The 10,691-nt window shown below is 41.2% G+C and overlaps 1 protein-coding gene across 1 annotated transcript; it reads left to right on the plus strand.

Moving 5' to 3' along the window:
• The first annotated feature begins 1,610 nt into the window (after positions 1-1,610).
• On the plus strand, positions 1,611-10,148 carry LOC128470282 (urokinase plasminogen activator surface receptor-like). Its single transcript, XM_053452148.1, has 7 exons — positions 1,611-1,778; positions 6,132-6,248; positions 7,001-7,147; positions 7,370-7,489; positions 8,443-8,592; positions 9,312-9,443; positions 9,688-10,148. The coding sequence occupies exons 1-7, from the start codon at positions 1,688-1,690 to the stop codon at positions 9,933-9,935; spliced, it is 1,005 nt and encodes a 334-aa protein (XP_053308123.1). The 5' UTR covers positions 1,611-1,687; the 3' UTR covers positions 9,936-10,148.
• Positions 10,149-10,691: the final 543 nt, after the last annotated feature.

Consider the following 10,691-nt stretch of genomic DNA (forward strand, 5'->3'; position numbering starts at 1 on the left):
TTTATCAAATAGTTAGATTTTATCAGATATATTAATATACTCTACAAGATAATGCACATACACGTACACCATTATATAGAATTATAGAATGTGAGACCTATAGATGTATACATTATCCATACAATATGGTGGCATGGCCCAGTGATGCTCACAGACCGTCCCTCCTGGTCTCGCGGAGCCGCCGTCTTTACATGAGCACTTAGTGTGAGTCCTGTCTCAGCAGACAAAGACCAGCATCGTCTCCAAAGTTACTGAACCGCAGAATCTTTGCGTATAAACCATGTCGAGTTTACCCAAACGGACAAAAGGGTTGACGTGGTATGACTGAGGACTCAGGATCTCAGACAGGCATTAATCTCGCTGTTCCTACGACCTGCGTCTGCTTCGATTCTGCTAAAAATGACAGATTAATCTCATCGTAGGTCGCCTGTCGGGGGGGAGCTCAGACACTCCGTGGCTCTCTGCAGATGGGGCCCAGACAGCCTTACGTTTATGTCGACAACGTTGGATAAAAGGGTTTGATTTTTTTTTAGCCAAATGAAAAAATAAAACAAGGTCCCGACATGGGCACGGTCTTAGAGGGGTTGTTAGGGGTGCCTGGAAGGAGTAGTTGGGTGAAGGCCAAAGAATCTGTGAGATTTGTAGTCAACCGAGTCAAACTGATACATTGTGTCATTAACGTACCGCTCACACTCTTACCATATGGCGGTGGGGTGTGAAATTTTTGTCCGTATGGAGTGTTTAGTGTATATATTCACACTTACTAATGTTTTAGTGTGCGTTTGTTGCGAGACCCATCACAGTTGTGATGTTACAACACACTTTGTCCATGAAGTCACATCATTGCCCTGTCTACCTTACAAGTGGGCATCATGGTCTAAAGTCATCTTCTGTCCATGAAAGACCCCAAGCCCACCTTGCATTGATCACGGACAGTTGCCAGCAGTCTTGGAAATAAGGACGTTGATTAGAACAGCCAAAATTAGGGACATAAATCTGTTGGTAAACAGGGGTGTGTATGTGTTACATACTGCGCATGTTTACAGGGTATATGGCATGTGAGGTATGCACGGGTCTGTGGTGAGAATCACACATTTCTTCTGAGTCTAGCATCACCCCTGGCAGTAGTTAACGAGAACAGTAAATTTTCATGATGTCACCCACTGACACTATTAGAACATAAGGAGTCAATTCCTTTATTATCACGTCGCTCGCTTTGGATCTTAGCCAAACTATAAAATGGCCAAAATATGCATTTTTTTTTTTTGCAGTAAAAACACAGATTCCCCAATTCCATCTTTGCCTCTCTAGTCTTATATGGAAAATATATAGATTGTGGAAGGCATCTGTTCCGGCTGGAAGTTCAAGTACAAGGAGCCGCATCTATAGACCATAAAGGAGTGGGTCTTGTATAATAGCAGGTTCTGTGTGAATGGTAGACACCGGTGTCTCTGGCTTGTCTGACAGTGAAAAAAAAATTTTTCAGAGTCAAAACTTTTTTTTTCAGCCTTTTTGTGCCAGGAAGTGGACGTCGTTACTTTACGAGGCAGTCGGGGTGTGTCTTCTTTTTTTCACTAAACCTGTTCTAAGTTATGTCTTTTTTTCTCATTACAAGAGTTGGTTTTTCCATGTAAGATAAGGCAACCTCTCCCCCCCCTCCTTCTAACCAGAGAGGTTCTAGAATTGAATGGGGGGAGAAAGCTCGGGGGCTTGTTGGATGCATTCAGATATGGCCATTGCCTGGGCAGCTTGTCTTCTTCTCATCAACGTCTATCAAGGTGAGTGGACTTTGTCAGTCTTACCTTTTGGAGCCTCAGTGCTTTATGATTTATATTTTAAGTATGCAGAGACCTCTTACACACCCAATGCCAATAACTGCCTAAAATGCAGTATTTTTCGTGTCCTCTTTACGTGTGTGGTGACATTTAAGTTGGGCCTGGTGGGTCTATCATCGGCTCAGTCTTATGTGGTCTTCTGGTCTTTGCTTTATAGCCGGTCCCTAACTGTTTCCAGGACCTTTGGCCTGGTTTAACTTATGGAGAGTATGTACACAGCAGAGGGCCACTTGTCCCAGATTTTTTCTCTGCTATCGGGGGCCCGGTTGCAGCTTCATCCCTTGAAATAGCAGCTATATTGCACGGGTGGCCCTTTCAGCAGCACAGGTGGACATGTCAAGAACAATCTAGTATCCAGGAGATTGCGACAGAGGTTACTACACTAAGGGTGACAACATTTTAATTACACTCTCTAGGATGATACGCAGATATGATAATGAATCTTAGTAGAGCTGACATTTTATTCTTTCCCAACAAAAATGGTGGACGAGGCAAAATGTTACATAATTAAAGAATTATTTCCTGGGAAGAGACTGGGCATTCAACAGAACTAAGAATGTTCTTAGAACCTTGACAGTAACAGAGTTTGGAATATCTGGGCACAAATGACACGTACTCCAGAGGTGCCTTTGCTTGCGATGATGTGTTTGTTTATATTAATTCTTCAGGTTAATAGGCAGAGCCTTATCTATTAGAGACACAATTGTATTAAAATAATGGAATGTGGTCACAGAAAATGAGATGGTTTTAATAACTCGTCTCGTAAAGAACAGTTAAAGCGCCTTCTATGATGCCATTTTTTCGCTTTGTGTTTTCGAACGATTGCCTTTTGTTTTAATGGGATCTGTTTTTCGTGATATCTGTGACAAAAAAATAACGTTTACGATACTGTTGTGTCGAAACATTTTAAATGGCTTGGTTTCCATGGTGACTGCCCAGAGTCTATCCGTTAAAAAAACAACTTTTAATATATGGTTTGCTGCTTTGGTACCTGCTACTTCTGAACTGTCTTCACGTGATTTTATGTTTAAAAGTATCCATTTATAATTACCTTTAACATAACACGCTGTGCGGTGCTGTGATTCAGTGCACAGGGTAAGACAATTCCGTTCGGCAGCATGCAGTGACATGCTGGTATTCCGCGAACGTGTTGCTTGGGTCTCCTGGACTATGGTCTTTCTATTTTTTTTTACCCGAAGGTCTACGGCAGTCATAACATTTCCAAGGTAGAAATATTTCTGCTTTCTCGCCCCTTGCTCGTTTCTCTTACAAGAATGGCTGAGTTGGCCATAGATAATGGATACTGAGCTAACGCTAGCCCTTCTAGATGAATAATAGAGTTGTGAATCTAAGAGGAGTCCAACGACTGATAAAGGTTTGAGTCTTTACAGCAGAACGGGCAGACTAGACGGGGGCCAAATGGGGCCGATCTGCTGGAGCCAGAGCTTTACTGTTGGTTGGTGTTCCATAATGCTGAGTGAAGCTTAAATGGAAATCTCAATTGCAAATACCTGTTTTATCTAAAAAACCCAACGCAAGACCTTGTTGGAATGGGCTCCATGGGCAGTATAACATTCTTTATATATAATTTACCTTTAACGGCCAATCCAGAGTGGAACTCGAGGTTTACATATATAAAAAAAACAGCAGTGACCACAAAGGATCAAAGCAGCCGCAAGACGTAAAACACGCCACAGATTTATAACCACGTCCTAAACGCTCAGGCGTTTGGTTGAAACGTTTGGTTTCGATGACATTAAATTTTGGGTATTTGGAAGTTATCTTAAGTGGGTATATATCCTATGGCTAGGGTGCGTACAAATGTCTAATCTAATCTATATTCTTGTTCGGAGGAATTCCACAAAGATCTATTCAGAACGTTTATGTCGCTCATACATCAAGGTCTACCTATGGTCGAAGGCTCATTCGTCTTAATGGCCAGGTCTTCATCTTAAGGACATCGCCAATGACCAGTCGATGGTCAAAATGAGGTCTCCCTGCCAGAGCTACACAATGGGCCCATATCTGGTATCCGGGGCATTGCTGATCATAATGCTATTTTTAAAGGGTACTCAAGATGTCACAAGGTGTCATGGTATAATGATGTCATATGTTCCTACACTGGACATAAGGGGTCTTGGAGTGAGCTGTTCTAACATGGTGGCGCTGAACTTACCAGCAAGTTCATATCGGCTGTAGTGTTCTTCCCGGGTCCATTAGGTATTGTAAAGAACCCCCCCCCAACTCCAAAAGCCACATGGCACACATACAATCCCGTAATGTGTTATTTCACAATGTATTGTGTGAATGATGTCTTCTTGACGTGAACGAAATGCCTTAATGACTGACTCCTTTTCACAAGCAGCGAACTGTTACGGCCGAGGAAAGGTCATACAATAAAGGCATTACCGATGTATTTGTAAAAATGTCAGGCATGTTCTTTTTTTGAATATGCCTTTTTGTGATCTTAAGCCCTCACAAGGAAGCTCTTTAACAACTACTAGCCAGCCATAACCACAAAGCTAGCATTAATTCCCAAAATAACCCGTGGCTTTTATTAAACACACGCCACCTTAATGTCATTGCCCCGCGGCAGGAGGCACGCCTAGGAACCCCGGGGCTTTACGATTTGTTAAATATTTCCTTCTGCAAAATCATTATCGAAAAAAACCAAACACAATGTAACATTGTTTTATTAACATTCCATGAGCAAAGATTCTAATAGATACATGGGTTAGTGTTTACTGATTTATGTTAATTAATAGAATATTAAGAAATAATATTTTTAAATGGACCTTCAAATTAAATGAGAGACTCATTGGCTTCTAGAACATTAAGTAAATACCACATTGTTCGTCCATGTGACGGGCAGTGGCTATAATGTCTAATTTCTTCCTAGAACATCCAATTATTTTGATATTTATGCATTTTTCATTTAGAATTCCAACTTACATTAAATCAGTTTTGTGGACTGAATCATATTGTTACTGAGTTTAATCCCAATTAAAGAACTATTTGTTGCCGTAGGAATGGAGATGGATCGTTATCTCGTGGTCTAACCAATAAAGTGATTTTTATTTTTGAGCTTATTTAACCCTTCAGGTTCTAGAAGCTCATAAACACGTCCTTCAAAGCAGAATTAATAGCCAATCATTCCCGGGCCCCTTAATAAGTTTATATCCTCGAAACACGCTCATCCGGTAAACAAAAGATCAAGAACATTCTTAATCACGCTCCTTTCCTTGGTTATTAAATCCTTCGTCTTTATTTTATAATTTATTTTACTGTAATCAGATTCGCAGAAAAGCATCAGCTCACTGTACAAAACATTTTTTTTAAAAAAAATGGGCCAAAATGCTGTAAAACCCTTTTTGTTGCGTTTCGTCTTTCTTGACACAATAATAATTAATTATGAAGTAGTTTAAAAAATTGTTAAAATAGAGCATTGAAAAAAGGCTGGTTAACAGGATCAATATTGCTATTAAGTTCTATATCTATTTATCTAATTATGATGGGGATAAAAAAAATGTTAAAATTTGCACTTTGATGATAAATGAAGAGTTCACTTTTAAAAAAATTTTTTAAGAAAATGCATAAATGAAAATACATTTTATTTTACAATGTTAGGTAAGGCAGTAATAGAGCAGTGCATTGTGTCCAGTCAGATATGGTGTCCTGTGAGGCATTGTTTCCGGTGGCTCCTGCCTTACGGTGACTCCCATGGACCGAATGGGTCACGTACCTGCGCCACGTGGGGTGGGAATGAACCAATGAAACCATTCTGCTCCTGCACCTTTTGTATGAATCGGTTCTAGAATAAGACACGAGCTATTGCTTTGTTCCAATGTATCCAAATGGGGGATGGAGCCAACAATGAATATGTTCTGTTTGTTCTCTGCATTATAACAGAACAATAGTAGATACAATTTAACAATAATATGGGTTGCATACTTTGGGAGTCAGGTTTGGAGTGGAAAAACCTGCAGATGCAACTGCTCCAAGGCAACTCCCTGTGGTTGATTCCGACTTTGATAGCCCCAAAAAAAGACTCATGTACGTTAGGGCTTGTAAATTGCTTCTATTCCACACAGAGGGCTAATTATTTACATATAACGGTGATGTTGCATGTAAATCCGGTGGAAATAGGCAGACAAGAGTCCTCTTATCAGGATTCAGGGTGACCGAAGGACCTCAGTAAGTTGGTCACGTATAATGTCTTTTATCTTGGCTTCTCCTCATCGGTAAGCGCGGCCATTCTAGAACCCATTTCTAACAGTCATTGTTTTTCCTGTGCAGTGTTCGGTTTGCGGTGTTTGCAATGTATCGGCAACGCGGCCACCTGCCGCATGTCTGTAAGGACATGTCCCTCTTATGAGACAACCTGCATCTCTCTGGCATACAAAGAAGCTCAAGGTAAGTCCTTATATCTGGATACAAGTCCTTATATCAGGACCCGCATATGGAAACGTCCATCATAGTAGGCACAAAAAAAGCAATTGTGATGGGAAATACAAGATTTAGATGTTCCAATTCATGACGACCTTACCAGAATAACCGGTATCGCTGGTGGGTCAGACAATTAAGGTAAACCACTGACAGTTATCATGAGAGTGGAGCAGATAAGATTGTATAGGGTAAGAATGAGTGGACATGGGAGAAACCATCATACTGCAGTGAAGACATTCAACGGTTCCAAGGTGTGTATGTTTATACAGAAACCATGTAGATCCAAATTATAATACTTGTTCCAGAAGCGACACCAGTAGTGGTCTTCTCGGCCATACATGCCTAGTTTCAGGAATGGCTTTATCAGAATAAGAGCTGATAATATATGAAAATAACAAAATGATGAGTCCCCTATGTTGGGAATTCGTAGAAAGACACAACTTTTGAGGGCAACGAAGATAAGATATTCATAAAAAGAATGTTTTGTAACATATGATATCAGTCAAGTTTGTGGGAATGGGGCTACAGTCACCAGAATATACTTCTTTACGTCAGTAATTGTGATACCTTTAAACATTCTAAGAACCATCTGACAGAATATTAAGATGAGGACCAACATTGAAACATTGACAAACGCATCCTGGGCATACTCATTCTGTTAAGGAGTTTCCTCCCTCACTTTGTTTGACTGGAGAACTCTTTCCTTCTGGTGTTATCAGGCTTTAGGTCTAGTGACACTCTTATGAAGGGCTGCTCCACTCCCGAGCTGTGCAACCAGACGTCGGCCATTGACATTGGGAGTCGATCCATTTACATGAGTGCAACTTGCTGTGAGAGGGACTTTTGCAACATCAACCGTTTCTCCAGTAAGTAGCAATTGTTTACTATGGTTACAAGCTTTGACTAACATTCAACTTTACTTATGTTGTGCTCCATGGAGGGATCATCACAAATCTGAATTTTTAGTTTGCTCCTCAAGTATGTTCCAATCCGCCATTTGTATACATATTGCTAATATTTCACTCTGGAGTGGAATTATTGAGGGTCGTTGATCTTATTTCATAAACCTCTGGTCTCTATTCTATCAGCTACTCCTGTATTTTCCAACCGGCTGCAGTGTTGTAGAAACACAACATGTTCTGATACCATGTTCTGTGATGGCGTCAACAACTGGTGTGTGGATGTGGCTAGCAAGAACGTTTCAGGGGGTGAGTACCGGGTGTAAGCCCCACTTGCCAGGTAATATTTCGCATCAAGGGTTCCTCTCTGAAGGTATTTTGCATTGGGTTGCATTGGGTGGGTTGTGGTAGTAATACTAGTATTCAATCATAATGTATTTAGGATGAAAAATCCAGCTTTAGCCTTAGAAAATAGGGAATAAAAAAAAAATATAAACCTGCCTTGAGATTTTTACTTTCATTTGTGTTTTTTTGTCTCCTTATTTCTTCCTGGTGTCAGTATCACTTTGTCCTTACAATTCGAATGTCAGTTCTTTCTAATTAAACTGTGACAGGCGAGGTGCCCGGGAGGCTATGGAATCCAATCTCCTGGCCTCGTTCTTTCATTTTGTTGTTGCTTATTTGAGGTGCTTTTTTGAAGTGCGCACCAGAACTCTCTAGCCTGCTATCTCTTCCTAATGTGCCGTGAAATTGGCCAACCAATCAAACACTGCTGCAAACAGAGCAGAGGGGGGTCTCCAAAAATGAAGGACCTAGGTACAGCGAGAGCGGACAAAAGTTTGACTAGCTATTTGGGAACTTTGTCTACACCTCACATTACGTTACTGAGAGGAACTCTCAGCTTCAGAAGCTACGTCAATTCAGCAAAAGGTTCTTCATTTAACTCAGAAGGAACCCAGTCCTCCGTAGGTTTGACGGTTTTCGATATCAGCTCCAAGTCAAGGTCCAATTTGCAGTCGGGTTCAGCATTAATAAAAACTGTACGGGACACAAGAGAGGCAGAGGAATCCTTAATAATCTAATTAACACCCCCCCCCCCAAAAAAAATAAATAAATCTGATCTGTTTCTTTAATTGACGCAGAGACCCGGGTTATCTGTTTGACTTCGAGCTGCCTAAGTGAGCCAGGAGACACGAGACATGGAAAAAGTCTGTTGGTGGGACACTGGAAATGTTCTTTACCTTCACTGTTTCTCTTTGCAGCGATTACTATCGAGACGAGGTATACGAAAGGCTGTGGGTCAGGAGACGCATGTAACACTACACTCGCATATAACACGGGTTCCTTTCAGCATTTTACACAATACACATGTTGTAACCACAGAAACAACTGTAACAACATCCAGCAAAGTAGTGAGTATCTTGTCTTCTGTGGCTCCCAGATATTACTGTTATCCAGCTTCACAAAGTTAACAAAAACCATTAATTTCCTTTTTATAATTAGGATATACTCCCTGCTCAATGTATAGATCATCCCCTGGCAAGCGGTCCGCAAAGAGGACATCTTGGACCTTAAGAGGATGAGGAACGGAATTTTAGCAAATCATTATAAATATAAAAAAAGGGAAACCTACATAATTATTACAGGTTTTAGCTCACTTGTGATCAGACTGATACATTGATGGAGATGTTTTCTCTGTAATGGCACAAGAGAGCTAAAACTTTAGATACTCCCAAGCGGAGGACAAGCTATGAAGCGGCTGTCCGTTCTTTGTTTTTTATGGGACAATTTGCTGGCATATTTCATTTGTTTACTACGTACCTCCAGATCCACCAAACTTTCACCTAAAGGTTCTGCTCAGCGTTAATATTTTATCCATTGTTGAAGGGAAGCAAACGGAATGGAGAATGGAAAATTCTATACTGAAAAGTTAAACTAGGAGGCTCTTAAAAAGAGAATAACCAGATATAAACGTTATTGCTGGTAGTGTACTTTAGATGTTTCCTAAAGCAGGTCCAAGAAGATCACTGAGCATCTGCTGTTACAATTTTCTGAAATGTATCTTGAGTGGGGGATCTAAGAATATTTTTTTTTCCTGTAAACCTTGATCTGTGACTTCTTTCTCCTGCAGTTCCCACTTTGGACAACAACAACGGCATCAGATGTTGGGGTTGCAGAGATGGCGGTAATAATGAGTGTGCACCCAGCAATCAGACGTATGTCCAGTGCAAAGGAATTCAGATCCGATGCATGGAAGCATTTGGTAATTACCAACGGAACTATGAACCTTTTTTATTAGCCCTATAAAAATCTCTACAAACATTACCTTACCTGGGGGCTAGTTTGTTAGAATGTTCCAATTTAAAATTCTGAAAGTGGCCAAAAAAAGAACAGATTTCTAATGGAGAAAGAGGGGGCCAATCAGATAAGGCAGAGGGGGCAAAAGATTTAGATTAGAATTACAGTTCCTCCTGTAAATATTTATTTTGTGATTTTGTTACACTCAGATCAAACGAGAAATAAGACCGTTATGAAAGGCTGCAGTACGGTGAGCTTCTGTTCCTCCACCCCACCGCATCTGGACATTCCCAGCATCTCGGAGGTGCAGTGCTGCGCCGGGAGCCTATGTAACAATTTCACAAGAGAGTACGACGTCCCTGTAACCGTGAGCAGTGGCCACCGCACCAACACGGACTCCGGAGTATTCATCTTCCTCTTCAGCCTTCTATGCGCCTCAATACGACATCTTCTCTAGAACTTCCCACCACCTGCCGCAGCTTGTTTGCGCAGGAGACTTGTTATTTGTATAGTTGGAAAGCAGGGATCAAGGCTCTAGAACATAGAAGAAAGGATATTTTCTGTCTCTCCACAAATCCCCGGATTGTTTTTTTTTAATGTTTAACCCAGCAGAGAACATTAGTGAAAGTTGTGTTCTCAGGTTCTAGATGTCTAACTTTTCCTGAACACGATGGAGATGAAAAAAATAGCTGTAAAGGAAAAACATCCAAATACCCAACTTCACATATTTAGTATTGCAAAGCCAAAGCTTCCAAGTTAACACCTTGTACGGACTTCATGCACAGAGCCTTGTAATGAAGCAAGAAAGCATCTAATAATAGTGCTAGCAGTGGAATGAGGGGGACAGGTAACGACCTCAGGTCCTATCACAGATGCCGATGTCTTTGCCACCAACTACTCTCGGAGTGAGGTTGAGATGTAACTTGCGATAGGAAATTCCCACGATGGCTCGCGCTCCACAACAACTACACGACCACTAGCCCGCGGGCCACATTCCAGGCATGTTTTTCGGATTGGCTAATTTGTAACAGAGAATGCTCGTGGTTCTAATAGTTCATAAAGATGGAGCTCGACCATTGTGCCGGATCGGAACCTACTGCTCCGTTTTTGTTGTATTGATGTCTCGTCTTCACCCTTAGACCCCACCGCCCTACCTCGAAGACCTCTGCGGTTTCGTTAAACGTCGTGCAACGACTCTGAAGCCGACACCTGC

Source organism: Spea bombifrons, chromosome 12, assembly GCF_027358695.1.
Source record: "Spea bombifrons isolate aSpeBom1 chromosome 12, aSpeBom1.2.pri, whole genome shotgun sequence".
NCBI classification, from domain to species: domain Eukaryota; kingdom Metazoa; phylum Chordata; class Amphibia; order Anura; family Pelobatidae; genus Spea; species Spea bombifrons.

Coding starts and splice junctions, on each gene's coding strand:
- LOC128470282 (XM_053452148.1), top strand. CDS start 1,688: ATGGGGGGAGAAAGCTCGGGGGCTTGTTGGATGCATTCAGATATGGCC. Junction 6,249..7,000: donor GGCATACAAAGAAGCTCAAG/GTAAGTCCTTAT, acceptor TGGTGTTATCAG/GCTTTAGGTCTAGTGACACT. Junction 9,444..9,687: donor CCGATGCATGGAAGCATTTG/GTAATTACCAAC, acceptor TGTTACACTCAG/ATCAAACGAGAAATAAGACC.